General features: G+C 36.1%; 3 protein-coding genes and 1 non-coding gene across 7 annotated transcripts; 1 reads left to right on the top strand and 3 right to left on the bottom strand.

Annotated features, from left to right (window-relative positions):
• Positions 1 to 750: 750 nt before the first annotated feature.
• On the bottom strand, positions 751 to 832 carry TRNAS-CGA. The gene has a single exon. It is a non-coding gene; the product is annotated as a tRNA-Ser (tRNA).
• A 59-nt stretch (positions 833 to 891) lies between these two features.
• Positions 892 to 2,683, top strand: LOC103930162 (kinetochore protein SPC24 homolog). The gene is made up of 5 exons (XM_009339461.3): positions 892 to 1,232; positions 1,671 to 1,812; positions 1,905 to 2,006; positions 2,199 to 2,272; positions 2,413 to 2,683. The coding sequence occupies exons 1-5, from the start codon at positions 1,064 to 1,066 to the stop codon at positions 2,517 to 2,519; spliced, it is 594 nt and encodes a 197-aa protein (XP_009337736.2). The 5' UTR covers positions 892 to 1,063; the 3' UTR covers positions 2,520 to 2,683.
• Positions 2,684 to 3,699: 1,016 nt separating this feature from the next.
• On the bottom strand, positions 3,700 to 5,283 carry LOC103930161 (gamma-interferon-responsive lysosomal thiol protein). Its single transcript, XM_009339460.3, has 5 exons — positions 4,947 to 5,283; positions 4,550 to 4,615; positions 4,278 to 4,418; positions 4,084 to 4,176; positions 3,700 to 4,004 (listed from the first exon to the last, which is right to left on the bottom strand). Exons 1-5 carry the CDS (start codon positions 5,202 to 5,204, stop codon positions 3,906 to 3,908), a joined length of 657 nt encoding a protein of 218 aa, XP_009337735.2. The 5' UTR covers positions 5,205 to 5,283; the 3' UTR covers positions 3,700 to 3,905.
• Positions 5,284 to 8,469: 3,186 nt separating this feature from the next.
• LOC103930160 (APO protein 4, mitochondrial) lies at positions 8,470 to 11,201 on the bottom strand. Of its 4 annotated transcripts, none has more exons than XM_048583531.1 (4): positions 11,065 to 11,190; positions 10,183 to 10,251; positions 9,954 to 10,125; positions 8,470 to 9,611 (listed from the first exon to the last, which is right to left on the bottom strand). In XM_048583531.1, the coding sequence occupies exons 2-4, from the start codon at positions 10,205 to 10,207 to the stop codon at positions 8,864 to 8,866; spliced, it is 945 nt and encodes a 314-aa protein (XP_048439488.1). In that variant the 5' UTR covers positions 10,208 to 10,251; positions 11,065 to 11,190; the 3' UTR covers positions 8,470 to 8,863. The 4 variants fall into 4 exon arrangements, with proteins under 4 accessions (XP_048439488.1, XP_048439489.1, XP_018498745.2 ...); XM_048583532.1 differs by having other exon boundaries at positions 10,183 to 10,212; positions 11,065 to 11,176; XM_018643229.2 differs by having other exon boundaries at positions 9,954 to 10,213; positions 11,065 to 11,201.
• Positions 11,202 to 18,862: the final 7,661 nt, after the last annotated feature.

The following is an 18,862-nucleotide window of genomic DNA, read 5'->3' as shown; positions in this document are numbered from 1 at the left end:
ATGCTACAAGTTACCAATTTCGTGTTGCGCAAGTGTTTAAAGTGCCATCACACTTGAGTGAAACATTAACTTCAAATGACCCCAGATGCACAAGTTTCTTTAAGCCAAATTCATTCAATTTACAGCTGTGAAAAATTATCCCAAGAATTTTTCACTCCGCCGGGGCAACATTCTTCCACTGCAACAACCGAAGGCATTAACTTCCCAGCAAAATATTTGTAAGCAAATGCTGATCAACGTGCGATTTGGGGCAGGGATTAGAGCAGTGGAAACCTGAAAATGTTGTTGAAGCATCATGAAGCATTTCTTGTGCATCAGTGACCAGGAGAGACTGGAGCGCTCCTCGGAGGTTCAGGTAGGGTAACTCTAAGGTCTTCTCTAATCGAAAAAACTAAATACAACTCGTTCCATAACTATAACCCTACAAAAAAGTATTTTTAAATGAACAATATTAGACCATATATAATATCTAACAGAATGGGCTAAACATAAAATTCTTGTTAGTAGCTTAACTAACTACGTGCATTTTAGTGGCCGTATTCGTTTAAACATGTGATTCTAGCATGCATTATAACGGTGTCTATAAGTAAAAGCTACTATTATTCACTGTTGTTCAGCTAAACTTTCCTTCAACGGGAGTCCAAACTTTTCAGAATATCAACAAGAGTCATCCAAAATTGATGAGAAAATTAACATGTTAAAAGAAATAAAATTCCTAGTTGAAAAAAACCCAGAAAGAAAAATGAAATGCGTCGACAGCAGGATTCGAACCTGCGCAGGCAAAGCCCAACAGATTTCGAGTCTGTCTCCTTAACCACTCGGACATATCGACAATCTTGTAAAATCACCAGAACAAAAAGATATATAACATTTTATTTCCCTCTCTCTCTCTCATTCTGTTACTTTAATTTTCCCGCTATTGATGGAAAGGGGAATTTCAGTGTCGGGCGAGCCCTAAATTCAACACGGCAAATCCCTAAATTCGTTCCCACCAATTTCTCTTTAATTTGAAAATTTCACAACAAGCTCTCACCAGTTGCTGCGAATCTGAATCCTCAGAGAAATGGGAGAAGCTTCTGGAATTTCGAAGCTGATTTCGTACAGCGACGATCTGGTGAAGGTGTTGAAGGACGAGAGGGACATCAACAACTTGGCGCAGTGTCTCCAGCACCGCGAGGCCCTCCGCTCCTCCTGCGATTCCGATTTCAATGAACTCCAGAACTCGCTTCGAGGTTTGTTTCTTCACTTGTGTTCCTTTTGTTTCCCGAGAAAATTTACGACCCAGAAAATTCTCAGTCGGTTTGTAATACTTTTTCACTTTTGAAGCTGCTAAACTCTTTAGTCTATACCTAACATAAATATTGGATTGTTTAGTTTTGGAAATTACTGTATGCACACCCCCGCAGAGAGCTCCATCTCAAAATGTAGGGTTCTAAAGTATTTCCGGGAAAATTTCCCCAAGAAATTGGAAAAGGGCGGATTTTTAGGTCTAATTTATGATTCTTTGTTTAGCTTTCGATTGAATTATTTCCGGTATCTGTGATGCGGATTGGAAACAATTTTTATGCATTTGCAGTATCTTCCTTTCATAAATGCTGTTCGAAGAGATATATTTGGTTGATGTTGTATGTCAGTATGTGCGTTGATTGATGAGTTCTTATATGAAGCAGACTACCAAATAAAGACAGATGAATGCAAGCAGAAAACTGAGGCAGCAAAATCGGAGGTTGTTGCTGATGAAGAGCTAGACCGTCTTCAAAGAGAGTTTGATGTGGATGCTGAAATAGAAAGTTCGCTTATGGAGGAGCTTAGATAAGTATACATTTAGTTGTGTTGGCTGTCAGATTTTTAATTTTAGGTTGACTAGCAATGGTTGTCGATTTGGCTCTCTTTTGCTTCAACACAGTTATAGGCAACGAGATTAGTGATTTAGAACGCCAAAGGATTGATGTTCAGGAGAAAAAGCGAAACTTGAAGAGGCGTGAGCAAGATGAGTTCAGGGAACAGTAAGTATTTCGAAGTTTGATGCTGACATTATGTCGATTCTTTCTCTTCTATTCTCAGTGTTTTATATTCTTAGGTTTGAAAAACATCGGTAAAAGTATATACATTCTGTGTTGGTCATGAAATGGATTGTTCTGGTCGTGACAGACTGACAATCCATATCTAATCAATGAAATATTATCTCTAATCTACAGGAGGAAGCTTTCCATGTATGCTTCTGTCACAAACATTATACCAAACCTGGAAGATCAATCGCGTGATATGGGCTGTATCCTACTGCTGAAACTTAATACATGCATATTTGTTCATTCATTTGTTCGTTTATTCTTTTTCTGCAATGTTATTAGAATATGATAAGGCTGTTTTATATTGCTATCACCTTTGTTTTCCTTAAGCCTAAAATTACAGATATATTGGATAGCAATAAGAAAATTGTTCAGAAGTTTGAATTCGACCCAACAAAGACGACTGCCTTCCAAACATGTGATAGCGTTTGGAAGATGATAGCTTCGTGATAGATCTTGAGCATTTCCCTTCGGACGGCTCATATTATGGGATGGTGTTGGTGCCCTATGGAAGCATTTTGCTTGTGTACTTTGCGTTTTTACAGTCTATTTGTTGTAGCAGAAGTTTGAAGGGCGTATTTGAACGCCATATATTCGAAATTGAGTTTCATTCATATCTGTTGAACCAAGGTACACCACCAATAGATCATCTTAAAACTCTACATATAATGCTGGTCAATTATTCGTAATGATACCAACGTGATCTTATGAATTTGTTACACCATGTAGGTTTCCAAAACATAATGTAGCATAAGCTGCAGCATACGCCAATTCATAGATTAATCAGCAATACTGTTTTTTGTATATATCAGGACCGGTCTTGAGATTTTGAGGGTCCGTTGCAAAATTTAAACTGGAGCCCTGACTAAGAAGTAAGAGCAGAAACAAAATGTGCAGCGTCCAATTTTGGCTCTCCTTTTTCTCATAGTCACTATCGTAGCATGTCGGTAAAGGTTCAGGTTGAGCAATTGCTCGATGAAGGAAGCACAGTTGAGCAAAGTGCTATAATAAATAGTCAGATCAACTTTCAGATGGTCTGCTACTTGGGGATTCAGAGGAAACAAAGGCGGGGAGGCGGAGTCGATGCCATGATCACCTTCAACGGAAGAGCACGATGGAAGAGAAATGGACAGCACAAGAGTAAGAACAAGGGAGAAGAACAACTTAGGAGAAGCCATTAAGGCATTCATTTAGCTCTTAATGTTTGCTTAATTAGCACTTAAGGGTGGTGAGCATATATTCATATTATACAGATGTCCCAAATGCAATGTGGACACTTACCAAAATTGTTTAGGATGCATAATTACACGTCGGAAAATCTCGGTCTTTTGTTTTTCTTTTACAATTAAGGGGCTTAGGATTCTGCTAAATAAGGATTAAAAAGAAGAAAAATAGGGCCCAAACTACATAATTAAGCTGCAATTAGAACCCCTTTTTTGTAATTAGCAAGTCCTGCGAATCCATGCACATCACAAATCCGATGTTATATAGGGAATGATTAATGACCTGCTCAGACTTATGGTTAAACAAGAAAAGCATTATCCTAAATAGGTGAATTCCTAAGGGCTCGTTTCGTGCTTCGAGTTGGATTGGACGGGAGAACTTGTACAATTCAATGTACAAGCAACGGTAGAGCTGAATGATTTTTCATTTTGATCGGATTAGAATAGATTACATGATGAAAACACATTCCTTCTACGCACCGGACGAGCTCTAGAGTTCATAGCTCCAAACACACCCCATTTCCTATTCTAACATTTGTGCTAATCCTGAATATTAATATAAATCAGGTACTCAAGCAAGCTGAGAAATTGATTTCTGCGGCGATAGAGTACTCTATTGTGCCTTTTGCTTCAAATGCACAGATCGGCAGGCCATCGGCACAGCCACACCTTTGTAAGCCTTGCATACATAGGAAGCGAAATTTTCGTAGTCCTGCATTAAGGCGAAAAACATTGAGAGAGATAATCATGCATCAAGGCCAAAAATGTAACGCGAAAGAGAGATGACGAACATTTCCAATCGGTTGATTGTTCAGAACCAGCCATGGAACGAACTTAAGAGGCAGACTGAGGTGCGCGGTTTCATTCGCATATTTTAGTTCAAGCTGCATTGCGTTAACAACCTCAATTGTCAGCTTACGCGACATAAACACGAATTATGGTAGATACGACTACGACTATTCGACGAGTACTAAACGAAGTTAACCTTTGTTGCATTTGCACTTTTGTAGCAATCCAAAACGGGCTTTAAAGGCAATCCCAATGAGCTGAAACAAGTTTGCCATTCCTTGTGCCTTCCCTCAATGGCCAGAAATTCTATGCAGTATATCAAAGCAAAATGCTTGTTCTGCATCACAAATTCATCCGAGTCCACGCGAATCCGAATACATTTAAGACCAAAAAAATCACATGCCGGCCAACATTCTATTAAAAATCATCATTGCAGCAATAAATTGTATGGAAAGAGAGGGGTCTCACCACATCATGTAAAACGTCAATTGCGCAAGCTTCCAGAGAATCTAGCCTGCACTCATCTGGTCCGTGCTGTATAATTTGACAAAAATCGTCATCAAGAAACTAAGGGCTGTTCGATAATCATTTCATTTACGATTTTTAGTTTTATTTAGTTCCCACCATCACCCTTAATCCAAATTGGCCATTACTCATTTCTACCATACACATTTCCTCTCTCTAACACAAAAAGTGAAAACTGCAAACGATATAATTATACCAGACGGACACTAAATGTACAATAATACCTGTTTGGTTGCCAAGACTTTGATGAAAGAAACAAAGGCAACAGAATATGCAGGAGTGTTCATGCAAAAAAACCGTAAAAAAAACCCCATTAAAAAGATGAAGATGGAGAATCGACCTGACAAAAAGTGGCGTTGTTCGAATTGTTTGTAGATGCATTTCCCCAAGGAACCAGCCTGAGATTTAGAATGGTAATGAGTTCATTGTCGAAAATTCGAGCAAGATTTTTGACGATGAAAGTAGCACAACGGGGGCAAAGAGTTTCATAGTAAACTGAGAGAGTAAGTTTCTGAGCTTCAATACTCGAAACTGATCCGAACGAGCACAAAGTGCTGGCAATGATCAAAGTGAAGGATAAATAAGTAGCAGCAGCCATGTCTCTGAGACTTTAGAGCTGCTGGATTTATGCAGTTGGTTTAATTAAAAACCTCCTACCAATATACCAAACTTGTGATTTCAATTTCGAATTTATTATAAATTCATTTTGCAGCTGTCAATTCCCTTTCGATCTAATTTGGAAAATGCTTGTAGGGTTAAAGTTTCTATCTACTTTTATGTCTTTTACTGTAGGGTTTTTGTTTCTTACTATCGTGGATAAGAATCTTATCATACGATGGCAATCAATGTTTTCGTACAACTTTCTGCAGAAACAAGAGTCGTTTGTCTAGTATAATTATTTTGGCAACAAGTCTTCCAAACGTGTTTCTATTTCTTGCTACACACACATCAGCTGGTGACGGATCTAGGAAATTTTCTTATTGGGCGCAAGATATAGTCGAAAACCACGTCTCACTGCCCATTATTATCTTGCACTACTCGTCTCGAAGGACTTTTGTCAAACAGCTTACCTCACGACAGTTATACTCGGTAGAGATGGAAATCTTTTAGATCGTCGACTGCAAAACGGACGAGTAAGGGCAATAGTCTTCACTCGCCATTGCGAGCAATTGAATATTTTGTTATTCACCAATGTTATAGTAATGTGAAAGATGTAATCAATGACACAACCGACTGCTGTCAGGTTTGCCATCACTTGGTCACCTCCATCATTAATTCATGAAAAAGCCTAGAGAAATAACACATCAATGAAACGCTGCGGATTGAAGCGTTCTCTGATGTTACAAAAACCCCAAATTACAATGAATTGTGTCACACAACTAATATATATATATATAAGGGTACAAATACCAAATTTTGAGACGTTGGATCATGACAATCCAACCACTATATCAGATGAGCATTAGTGTGAAGAGTTCCTTCCTTGGTTTGCAAGGCAAACTCGAGGAACCGGTTTTTCTTGCCCGGTTGATTCGATCTCATAACGAATTGATCTGCAAGCTTGTGGAGGTTGGACATAAAGTTTTGGTAGTCCTAAATACATAGAACAAATTGTAAATGAGGGTGACAAAACTTAATAACAACTTAATTACCCATATATATATATATATATATATATATAGGATTAGCTTGGGAGCTGTTTTTGTGTTTGGTAAACATTTAACTTCAGTTTTTTTTTCACAGTTTTGGGTGAAAAAAAAGCCAAAAATAAGAAGCTGCAAAACCCAGCTTTGAAAAACCGGTTTTTTTCACATCTGTTTTACATAAAAGTTTACCAAACACTATAATATTATTATTTTTTTTTTTTCAAAAGCACTTTTACAAAAAAAGTTTACCAAACACTCTGCTGCTTTATTTCACAGCAGCTTATTCTCACAGCACAGCAGAAGCAACTTTTTTTTTCAAAGCACAGCAATACCAAACCAGCCCTTATTCTCTCTGCCCTTCCATCCTCTCATATTTAAACTGTTGCGATTATGCCATATCTATATCTTGTTTTAAATTTTTTATATAGAAAATAAGATAAAAAGAAGAATGTAAATGGAAGGGATAAAAGAGAATGGTAATAGAAGGGTAGAGAATTCTACCCTGTATATACATGTGTGTGAAATATAAGCGAAACCAACCACATTGCCATATCCAATGTTGCAGCAATTAATAAGCTCAGTGCCTAATCTTGTCATTGCCATTTCAAATGTTGCAGCAATCAATAAGCTCAGGGCCTTATCTTGTCATTTCAACCAATTGAATAAGATGGAATTACTAAGATCACCAACAAGAAGATGAAGAATCTGAACAATTTCCTAATACACATTTTTCATATCAAATCAAATCATTTTTCTGGACATTCATTAACGTGCTCTCAAACTGCACAAGATTGAAAATAGTTGAAAGTATATGTCCCTTTTCGTATCTTTATGGATAAGTGACCGTAACTTGGGGAGCTTGGCTGGCCTTCTCTTTTTCACTCTGTCCATTGCTCTTTTCTCTGTGTTGGTTTCCTTTTAACTACACAAAAATTGTAGTGTGCTACCAACTAGATTTCAATCTAACAGAAGTATCTTTTTTTCGAGAACTCCTTCATTTCTATTAGACAAACAGAGGAGATGGTAGTTTGCTTTAACAAAGAGCATTTCTAAAAGGGACAAGGATCATCTCTCCTCTTTTATTCCCTTCGTTTTCCTCCCCTCATGTTTGAATGTTTGAGATTCATCTTGTTTTTTCATTTTTGTAGAGAGAAAGAAGAAGAAAAGCTGTGAGAGAAGGGAAGGGAGGGGAGGGAAAAAAAAGGGGAGGGAAAAAAAAGGAGGGGAGGGAATCTCCATCCTTTTTATGTGAAAATTAATCTTTTAAAATGTCATTCGGAAACTAATGTGAAAACTCCTTTAAGCTATGTTTGGATGAGAGATTTAAATTCTCATCCAAACATAGCTTAGGGCCCCCAATTTTTAGGAGGAGCTAGGTAGGTCTGGAAGGAGATGGGTTGGAGCTATGCGGGCTTACATGTAAACGTCAGAATTTGAAAATCTTTTGTTGCAGGGTTGGCCTCATGCGAGGAAGAAGACAACCATATTCCCAACATCATTTTAATTGCACGATTTTACTTAAGATGGTCCCACCATCTTTTTTATAGTTGCACGTCATCTCCCTTTTAAATAGTCCCACCATCTTATTTTTGCTTTTTTGCTTTTCTCTTAAATATTATCTTTATGTTTATCCATTCATTCATTTATTGAATGTAATAAGTAACATTGTAATAATAGAAAAATGATTGAAATTTGGCATACTGGGTAAGAACTTCTCTTTCGGTTTGAATTGGTTGAAAAATTAACTTAATAAGTGCATTTGCATTTAAAAACGCGAGATGGATAATATTTGAGTAATGTTTGTATATCTTTCTTTTTTTATATTAATTTTAATGATATTTGATGTAGAAATAATTTTTTTCATATATTTAGTGATTTTTTTTTTTTACACATGTCAATATACATAGGGTCAGGAGTCAGAGAACTCTAGGGCCCCACTTCGAAGGCTCGCCTAGGCCCCCTAATTCTCAAGGCCAACCCTTGTCCTGTGGTACAAACTGCCTCGAGTTTGCTCAATGCGACCAGCATTCTGGTGAAACTGAAGACTCGAGCACAGTCAATGAGCAGAAGCAAATGGTTCTGAGCAGGAAACATCAGCTTCAAGCGGCATCTGGGGACGGTCTATCGCAGTAAACATTGATATGCACAAGAACAGTAATCCTATAGCTGAAAATCAATCGTAAACTAGTCACAGTACCGAAGATCTACAGAGAAGCATAAGTAATAAGCGTTCGAATGATTTATTAAGTTGAATTAACCATCTAAAACATCATTAAATACAAGAAAAGCTTAATTAAATTTCCACGTTCCTCATGCATAGCTAAAGCAAAGCTACAAATTCGATTAGCTCCTTCATGCTCCAACTGAAGGGGGCAATACGCGTTCAGTTGATTTTGCGACCCATCTTGAACTCCGTTGTCAGTCATTTGATGTTACAATCATTCTCAAGAATGAAGACCAGACCATCTAAAGGGAGCTTTTGTGGTGTTTCGTTTTCCCATTTCAGATCATCAAGCGTTGCAGCTATAAGCAATTCTACACACATCTGTGATCCGACAGTCCTGGGGAGCTTCTGCTAGGTTCAATATTCTACCTTCGAATCAACCGGCATTTACATTTGATCATTCGGGTGGAGCAACCTTTGATCTCCAAGTATGGTACTTACACCCTGCAGTTTCATCATGCAGTGATACTTTGGAGGTGCAATGGCACCTGCCTGTGTGCATAGTTCTACTACTGCCGGAGCATGCCCATAAAATCCCCTCCCTTCATTCAAAAGTACTTGAGGATCCTGAGGACGCCGCCGCCATACAGTCTTTGGAGGTACAAGATCATCTACATTTGCCTTCCTCCAAAAATGGGTTCCCTGCCAACTCTCATACTTAAAAATTCCGCAAAGCCTAGCCTTATGCCCAGATGGCCCAACATGAACTTCTGAACAATGTTTACAGACTTTCCCTGGATAAACCATCAGCAACTTCTCCACGCCATTTCTAAGAATTTCCCATGCCCTCAAAGTTCCACTGGCAACCAGAATCAGTTCATCAGATGACAAAGACTCAGCTCCAACAACGCCAACACAATCACTTTCAGAGTTCCAATTTAAATAATTTCCATCATTTGCCCCTGCTTGCCAGCATAGCTCGACAACTGCAGGAACACGTTCAAAGTCAAACCTCTGATGGTGTTTTATAACATCCTGGAACATGTGCTCGAGGTGAAATGCCTCTACTGGAACAAGCACATCTTTCAAACCACCAACTATCCATTCATGAACTCGATTTTTGCCACGACGTTTGAAGCCACAACAAGTCTGAATTAAGTGGCCTTTCTCACCTATATATACTTCTGGACAGAACCTGCAAAAATTAGGCCTTTCGTTGAGTCACAGAAATTGTTCAAAAAGAGCTATATGGAGAACGGAGGGTCAATTAGATATATCTAGTTTGCAAAACATAGCTTGTGCTGCTCCTAAAAATAACATTTAGGGAGCTCAGGAGTCAGGAACATTCAGATAAAGTGGTCTAATTATTCCAAAACAAGAAATACAGAACATAAACACTGGAGCTTCAAAGTCAGTATTATTCCAGGACATGACATGTCAGTAAATATGCGATGGAACAATAAAGTGCCAAGCAGTTCAAAGCTTAAAAAGAATTTATTTTATAAGTAAACAAATATTTGGCAGATGAGGAATTTACTTGCAGGCCAAAACTGGTACCATTTTGAGGAGAGTAGAGACACCTTGCATAACGAGCCTCCGGGAATCAAGGACCTCCTGGGCAACCGGTACCATGGCCGGCACTGGGTAATCTTTAGCTCGGTTTTGGATTCTCTTTTGAATCATAGGCTTTAGCTTCCTTAAGTCCATCTTCAAGCTGTAATACCTTGCAAAGCTGTCCATAATTTTGCCATTGAAATTGGATCTCTCGCACAATTTCTTCCTCAGTGCCATAATTTCCTTTTGGTGCCAAAAATTTTACACAAGATAAATCACATCTGCTCCACAAAAGGGTAGAGATAAAGCCAATCCAGAAAACATGACAACAAGTACAACATATTCAGAGATTTTTTTAGAACAAAACCAATATTTTTACATAAGAACAGAAAACAACTACATTAACAACCAAAGTAGAACTCTTTAATCAACCCAAAACCACTGCTTCAAAAACAAAAAACCCTTCCAACAGTTCCGTCCCCTGCATGCACTCGAGTTCGAATCACTATCCACTTCAATTTTCCACTCATTATCATAAAAATGAAATCCTCCGGTGAACCAAATCCATAGACAACCCAGATTGCACAAAAGAACAGAAAGCAACCACATTAACTGCCCGAATTTGAATCCCTATTCCCCGTAAATCATAGCAGTTTAGAATATCGTTGTATCAAGAAAAGTTCAATAGACAAAATGCACTACAATTTTCATCTCATCATCATAGAACGAATTCCACCGTCACCCAATTCCATAGACAACCCAACTTGCGAAAAATGACCGTAACCTTTAGATACAAGTGTAAAAAGGAAAACCATATCCCTCAAATTTGATAGTAATTCGTATATACTGGATTATGCAAACAATTCGATTTCCAATAAAAATAATCATAAATTGATCGAATATGGAATTGGAAGAATGCTCAATCTATGTCCGGTTGCCGAGAAAAAACAATCAGAAAATCCTCCAAGTTTCGTAGAAACGGCGATTCTCAGCAGCCAAACACAAACAAAAATTCAAAACAAATTAAAAATAAATAAAAAACTAGATGGAATGGTTGAAAGATAAGATCGGAGGCAGAGTAGTAAGAAGCATACAAGCGCAAAGCCAATGAATGACCCTCTTCAACCGACACTAATCTTTCTTAACGAAGACTCCACGGTTCCAGTCCGTTTGCAGCTCCAGTGAGTCGCAAGGAAGAAAACCTTGAAATTCCTTTTCGGCGATACGATGTCGTTTCTCTTAGTGTTCGGTGACTTTAATTTATTTATGAAAACTGTTTACTTTTAACGTTAAAAACGTCCTTACTCTAAAAGGTTGTAAACAGTTTTCCTATAAATAAATTAAAGTCACCAAACATTAAGAGAAACGACATCGTATCGCCGAAAAGGAATTTCAAGGTTTTCTTCCTTGCGACTCATTGGAGCTGCAAACGAACTGGAACCTTGGAGTCTCGGCTTCGTTAAGAAAGATTAGTGTTGCTTGAAGAGGGTCCTTTATTGGCTTTGCGCCGGTATGCTTCTTATTACAAAGTCTCCAATGTTTCTACGAAACCTGGAGGATTTTCTGATTGCCTTTTTTCACAGCAACCGGGCATAGATTGAGCGTTCTTCCACTTCCAGATTCGATCAATTTATGATTTTCTGTTTATTGGAAATCAATTTTTTTTTGCATATTCTAGTATATACGAATTACTATCAAATTTGAAGGATATGGTTTTCCTTTTTACACTTGTATTTGAAGATTATGGTCATTTTTTGCAAGTTGGGTTGTCTATGGAATTGGGTGACGGTGGATTTCGTTTTATGATGATGAGATGAAAATTATAGTGCATTTTGTCTATTGAACTTTTCTTGATACAAATGATATTCTAAACTCCTATAATTTACAACAAATAGGGATTCGAACTCCAGCAGTTAATAGGGATGGTTCGGTATGAGATCCCATACTAAAACCCTTGTCCCGATTCTCAAATCGAAATTTTTGGAAATCCCAATTGTAATACCGATCCCAAACTAAATTTTCAGGAATCCTAATTTTTGAGAATCCCGAAATAGTTTAGGGCTTTTGGACTAAAATTTGCATATTATGCTTTTGGGCTAAAATTCAATCTTTTATATTGAAAATTTGACTTATAGGCCTATTCAAAAGAAATCTGCCTATTCAATACTTTCATAGCATCTGCCCAATCTGCAAATTTGACATAGTTTCATACTTTCATAGCATCTGCCTATTCAAAAGCAATCTACCAATCTGTATGTGCACAAATGTGTGCACAATAACATCTGCCTATTCAATTTCTACTACACATGCATGCAATAAAAATAAATTAAGTACCAAATCCAAAAGCAAAAATATTAGCATTCAACATAGAAATATATTCAAGAAAACCTGAGCATTCAACATGGAAATATATTCCAAGCAAATAAAAACCAGCTGGTTTCTAATATAAGGGCTGGCAAACCTACAGACTTTGTAACGTCATGTCTTGTTTCTACTAATCTATGCACAAATATGCCAATTAACTGGCAAGGTCCAGTTAAGTATCTGCCTGGAATATGCCAATTTGTGCACAGAATTACAAAACTTGATTTGCTATCAAACATTAAAGCAAGACCATGTATCCAAGATTCTATAGCCAAAACAAAAATATTACCTGACGCAGTGTGTGACTAATTTGAAGTTTGAACAGGTGGAATGATTAACTCCTCAGTTGCTACAACAGTGCTAAACCTGCTAACACTTCTCCCTGAAGACAACCAGGAAATCAGTCAACATAGATAATCACTTGTAGTAGTGCTTAATAATTTTCTTTGTTGATTAATGATCAATGATAGCGGTTTAATTTATTACCTGTAAAGGTGCACCAGTGAACGCTTAATTCAATGATGTACGTGCAGGTGTGAAGAGATTTACTTATTGTCGCAAGTAAGACTCCAAGAAAAAAGTATAACTTCAATCTATTTCTCCAGAGTGTAAACTCAGGGGTATTATTCTCATTAGACCCCTTGTTAGTTAAGGTATCGCAACGAAAGTGCAATTCATTAAGAATTGAGTTGAAATTCTCCACTTCCAAGCTATGATATTAGAGCCTAGCAATTTGAACTAGCCATCTAGAAAGTTGAAGAGTTTCCTTGTATGTATTATGTGAACATGAAATTAATGGACTAACATAGTGGGGAAACCTAGTACCAACATTCTGAACGAAGCGAGCATGATGCAACTAGAAACAAAATTAGTTTCTTTTTGTAAGGATATAATACAATTCAAGGCAAAGAAGCTTGCACGTGTCATTTTATGAACTTATGACTAAGAAAAGTTACACTCAAGAATTAGACTACTAGGCAGGAATCATATAAGCTAAAGTAGTAGGAAAAATGTTAAGATGTGAAAGGTTAACAAGTGAAGGCATCGTGGGACAGTATACAATACATTCACCTGAAAATATTAGGATGCCCACCTCTAAAACGCATTTACCGGCAAATGATAAATGTGCATTTTGAAATTCAGATCTTAGAGCTTTAACTAGATCAAGAGAACCTTCCCATAACTTTAATCCCCCTACAACCTGCCAAAACCAAATACATAGCATCACACATGGGTGCCGCAGCGCATCATCAATAAAAGAAACGATTTTTAAACTCAATCAAACATCATTTTAATTATTGAATGACTACTAACAAACAGATGAAGATGGAAGAAATGTATAAGTTATTAACACACACAAAAAAAAAAAAAAAAATTTGCCAACGACATGAATAAATTAGGCCATCAGCGAGTCTATAACCGCCCTCGAGCCCTTCAACAATCCCTACTGTCAATTGGGCACTAAATTTTGGATGAGTGACAAAAATTAGATTTCAAAACACTAAATTAATTACCTAATTTGGGATGAGAGTGAGACTCGGACTCAGTGCTGGATCGAGAGTTCTGTCTGTGAGAGAAAATCGCCTGAGAGAGAGACGATTTGTGAAGGAATCGTCAAGGAAGGCTGGAGAGTTCTGTCTTTGATGCTTTGGTGCGGCGGTGGCTGGGTGGTGATTCGTGAAGGAAGACTGGGCTGCTGGAGAGTCAGACACGATTCGAAAGAAGGCTGTGTGGTGAAGGAAGGCTGGCGGTGGCTGCGCTTCAAGTTCGATGGAATTGGAATCAATGGAACGGAAATGAAATGGGGGATCCGACCTAAAAACAAATGAACGGCACAGATTAAATCCAAAACAATCAACGGTTGAAATAATTCTCTTATAATTAAAAAATAATATATATATATATATATATAATATTTATTTCAGTTCGGTACTGAAAAAATGGAGGTGCAAAACTGAATCCCATACCAAAAATTTCGGTTTGGTTTGGGATGACATACCGAAAATTTTAGGAATTTTGGTTTGGAATTTTTTTGGTTTAGGATCAAGATTTTTTCGATTTGGTTTGAGATTTTTGGGATTTTTTTTCCTGCCCTGATTTTTCATATCAAATCAAATCATTTTTCTGGACATTCATTCACGTTAGACCCGGCAGTTTCTGACACGACACGATGACACGACACGAAAACGACACGAAAATAACGGGTTTCGGGTCAACACGATAACTTATCGGGTCATTATCGGGTGACCCGTTAAGAACCCGTTAATAACGGGTTGTTAACAGGTATACACGCGGGTAACACGTGGGTAACCTGTTTCGACCCGTTAAGAAAAAAATGATTTTGATAATTTTAAAATTTAATTACTAAAAGATTTATTATAAAATACAATAGCCCTATTAATATATTATATGTACAATATTTCTATATTAAATATATAGTTTTGTATTATTATTCTATATAAGTTAAAAAAAAACAAAAATTTTGTCATTATTTATTTTTATTATGAGAGTTCCTTATTAATTATTATCAATATTAGGATATCATATGGGAGCTCTCCTTCCTTGAAGGAGGAAATTCTGACCCATAGCCCATAGGTTGTCAAGCAAAGGCCAAAGGGTTAGGACTTAGGAGTCATGCTGCTTCATTTGATTTTATAAAACCATGCACATTTGATTTTAGGGAGAGAGAGAGAGAGAGAGTCCAACTTATAAAATCAAATATGCTTCCCTAAAACTAAAAGGCTTAAAGCCTTAAACCATGCTACCAAAAGGTCCGTGAGCCAGGCCCACCTCAATAGTCAATACCCTTGAAAAGTTTAGGATAATAAATTTTATTTAATATGTTGTTGTCCAAAATTAAAATAAACTAAGAAGACATACATTCAAGTATGAAAAATGTCAAAGAATATATAAACACTTGTGATTCATCATTATTCCTCTACCAGTATATAATGGTTACACTTACATTATCGTTTAGATTTTTAAAATCCTCCAAATCCTCATAAATAATGTTTTTTATTTGAGGGAAAAATTAATAAAGTTCATAATAATTATTGTAGAAGTGTACAAAATGTAAAAAAAATATACAATCACTCATAATGACAAGCTTTACAACTTTCATGAAGGGGTCAGCTTCGAAATCCAACACTATAATCCATAAACCTTAAATTTATATTTAACCGTTGATTGTCATTTACACCTTATTCTTGTTACTGAATTTCATTTTTTTAATTTTCTTTTTTGAAAACATGATCATCTGGCGGATGTAAGAAGATGAGCGGTTTAGATCTTTAATATCATGTTTCGATATTTACGGTTAATTGAAATATGAGTCGATGTCATATAGTTTGTAGAAACTTTATAAACATCAAGCAATATTTTCACTAACCATAAAACTCTGAACATAATATCAACGATCCAAACCGTTCATCTTTTGGCATCCTCTAATAGATCATGTTTTAAAAAAAAAAATTCTGAAAAAACAAAATTTGATGAGAAAAATGAAGCGTAAATGTAAACAACAATCAACGGTTAAATTTTAATCTATGATTTATATGATTATAGTGGCGAATTTCAAAGTTAAGCTCTTCACGAAAGTTGTAAAGCTTGTTATTATGAGCGTTTATATATTTTTTCTATATTTTTTATACTTCTACATTAATTAAAAAACTATTAAAGATTTCAAACAATAAATAAATAAATAAATAAAAGCCACTAACAAAGCCAGCCCACTGACTTTGAGAGCCCAGGGCCCAGGCTGCCAGCCCACTGCCCAAATGCAAATGCCCAGCAGCCCTAAATAATAAATCCAATCCCTTTCTCTAGTGACCCAAATCCTCATAAATAATGTTTTTTATTTGAGGGAAAAATTAATAAAGTTAATAATAATTATTGTAGAAGTGTAAAAAATGTAAAAAAAATATACAATCACTCATAATGACAAGCTTTACAACTTTCATGAAGGGGTCAGCTTCAAAATCCAACACTATAATCCATAAACCTTAAATTTATATTTAACCGTTGATTGTCATTTACGCCTTATTCTTGTTACTGAATTTCATTTTTTTAATTTTCTTTTTTGAAAACATGATCATCTGGCGGATGTAAGAAGATGAGCGGTTTAGATCTTTAATATCATGTTTCGATATTTACGGTTAATTGAAATATGAGTCGATGTCATATAGTTTGTAGAAACTTTATAAACATCAAGCAATATTTTCACTAACCATAAAAACTCTGAACATAATATCAACGATCCAAACCGTTCATCTTTTGGCATCCTCTAATAGATCATGTTTTCAAAAAAAAAAAATCTGAAAAAACAAAATTTGATGAGAAAAATGAAGCGTAAATGTAAACAACAATCAACGGTTAAATTTTAATCTATGATTTATATGATTATAGTGGCGAATTTCAAAGTTAAGCTCTTCACGAAAGTTGTAAAGCTTGTTATTACGAGCGTTTATATATTTTTTCTATATTTTTTATACTTCTACATTAATTAAAAAACTATTAAAGACTTAAAACAAAAAAATAAATAAATAAATAAAAGCCACTAACAAAGCCAGCCCACTGACTTTGAGAGCCCAGGGCCCAGGCTGCCAGCCCACTGCCCAAATGCAAATGCCCAGCAGCCCTAAATAATAAATCTAATCCCTTTCTCTAGTGACCCAAATCCTCATAAATAATGTTTTTTATTTGAGGGAAAAATTAATAAAGTTAATAATAATTATTGTAGAAGTGTAAAAAATGTAAAAAAAATATACAATCACTCATAATGACAAGCTTTACAACTTTCATGAAGAGGTCAGCTTCGAAATCCAACACTATAATCCATAAACCTTAAATTTATATTTAACCGTTGATTGTCATTTACGCCTTATTCTTGTTACTGAATTTCATTTTTTTAATTTTCTTTTTTGAAAACATGATCATCTGGCGGATGTAAGAAGATGAGCGGTTTAGATCTTTAATATCATGTTTCGATATTTACGGTTAATTGAAATATGAGTCGATGTCATATAGTTTGTAGAAACTTTATAAACATCAAGCAATATTTTCACTAACCATAAAACTCTGAACATAATATCAACGATCCAAACCGTTCATTTTTTGGCATCCTCTAATAGATCATGTTTTCAAAAAAAAAAAATCTGAAAAAACAAAATTTGATGAGAAAAATGAAGCGTAAATGTAAACAACAATCAACGGTTAAATTTTAATCTATGATTTATATGATTATAGTGGCGAATTTCAAAGTTAAGCTCTTCACGAAAGTTGTAAAGCTTGTTATTACGAGCGTTTATATATTTTTTCTATATTTTTTATACTTCTACATTAATTAAAAAACTATTAAAGACTTCAAACAAAAAAAATAAAAAAATAAAAAAAAGCCACTAACAAAGCCAGCCCACTGACTTTGAGAGCCCAGGGCCCAGGCTGCCAGCCCACTGCCCAAATGCAAATGCCCAGCAGCCCTAAATAATAAATCTAATCCCTTTCTTTCTCTAGTCTCTCTCTCTCTCTCGCTCTGTACTGTACTTTTTTGTTCAATTATATGGCCCAATTTTGGAATGGGGTCCAACGACCGTTTAGGGTTATTAGTTTGGGCGTGCAACTGCAACCTTTTTTTCACGCAAAAAAGTATTATGTTTTTTTATTTAATTATTTATTAGTTTAAAATATATTTTCCTTAACAGGTAACGGGTCGGGTCATATTACCCGTTAATATTATCGGGTCGATTTCGGGTCGGGTCATTTTACCCGTTTATTTTAACGGGTGTTACACGACACGACCCGTTAAGATATCGGGTATGACACGAAAACGGGCAACACGACACGAATGCCAGGTCTAATTCACGTGCTCTCGAACTGCACAAGATTGAAAATAGTTGAAAGTATGTGTCCTTTTTCGTATCTTTATGGATAAGTCACCGTAACTTGGGGAGCTTGGCTGGCCTTCTCTTTTCACTCTGTCCATTGCCCTTTTCTTTGTGTTGATTTCCCTTTAACTTCACAAAAATTGTAGTGTGCGACCAACTAGATTTCAATCTAATAGAAGTATCTTTTTTTCGAGAACTTCTTCATTTCTATTAGACAAACAAAGGAGATGGTAGCTTGCTTTAACAAAGAGCATTTCTAAAAGGGACAAGGATCATTTCCCTTCTTTTTTTCCCTCTGCTTTCCTCCCCTCATGTTTGAATGTTTGAGATTTCATCTTTGTAGAGAGAAAGAAGAAGAAAAAACTGTGAAAGGAAGGGAGGGAGGGGAGGGAAAAAAAGGAGGGGAGAGAATCCCCATCCTTTTTATGTGAAAATTTATCTTTTAAAATGTCATTCAGGAACTAATGTGAAAACTTTCTGCAATCTTTAAGCTATGTTTGGACTGAGAGATTTCAAATTCTCAAAGGCTTGATGTCAATTTAGTAAGGGATAAATCCCAAAATATTGAATAGACAGGATTAGAATGCACCATATTAGTATTACAATAGTATGTACGAGAATTTGTAACTGACTTCTTTCAAGCATG

This window comes from the organism of the source record quoted next, unplaced genomic scaffold (assembly GCF_019419815.1).
Source record: "Pyrus x bretschneideri cultivar Hongxiangsu unplaced genomic scaffold, Pyrus_bretschneideri_v1 Contig2, whole genome shotgun sequence".
Taxonomy (NCBI): domain Eukaryota; kingdom Viridiplantae; phylum Streptophyta; class Magnoliopsida; order Rosales; family Rosaceae; genus Pyrus; species Pyrus x bretschneideri.
Note: the sequence above shows the minus strand (reverse complement) of the source record. Positions and strands in the feature narration are given on the sequence as shown.

Bases quoted from the DNA above. Each gene is read 5' to 3' on its own strand.
- LOC103930162 (XM_009339461.3), top strand. From the start codon at position 1,064: ATGGGAGAAGCTTCTGGAATTTCGAAGCTGATTTCGTACAGCGACGAT. The intron at 1,813-1,904 runs ATAAGTATACAT...TTGCTTCAACAC, and splicing joins TCGCTTATGGAGGAGCTTAG to AGTTATAGGCAACGAGATTA. The intron at 2,273-2,412 runs GTATCCTACTGC...CTAAAATTACAG, and splicing joins TCAATCGCGTGATATGGGCT to ATATATTGGATAGCAATAAG.
- LOC103930160 (XM_018643229.2), bottom strand. From the start codon at position 10,207: ATGGCACTGAGGAAGAAATTGTGCGAGAGATCCAATTTCAATGGCAAA. The intron at 9,612-9,953 runs GTAAATTCCTCA...TAATTTTTGCAG, and splicing joins GTACCAGTTTTGGCCTGCAA to GTTCTGTCCAGAAGTATATA.
- LOC103930161 (XM_009339460.3), bottom strand. From the start codon at position 5,204: ATGGCTGCTGCTACTTATTTATCCTTCACTTTGATCATTGCCAGCACT. The intron at 4,616-4,946 runs GTCGATTCTCCA...CAAATTATACAG, and splicing joins ACAACGCCACTTTTTGTCAG to CACGGACCAGATGAGTGCAG. The intron at 4,177-4,277 runs GTTAACTTCGTT...AACGCAATGCAG, and splicing joins AAAGTGCAAATGCAACAAAG to CTTGAACTAAAATATGCGAA.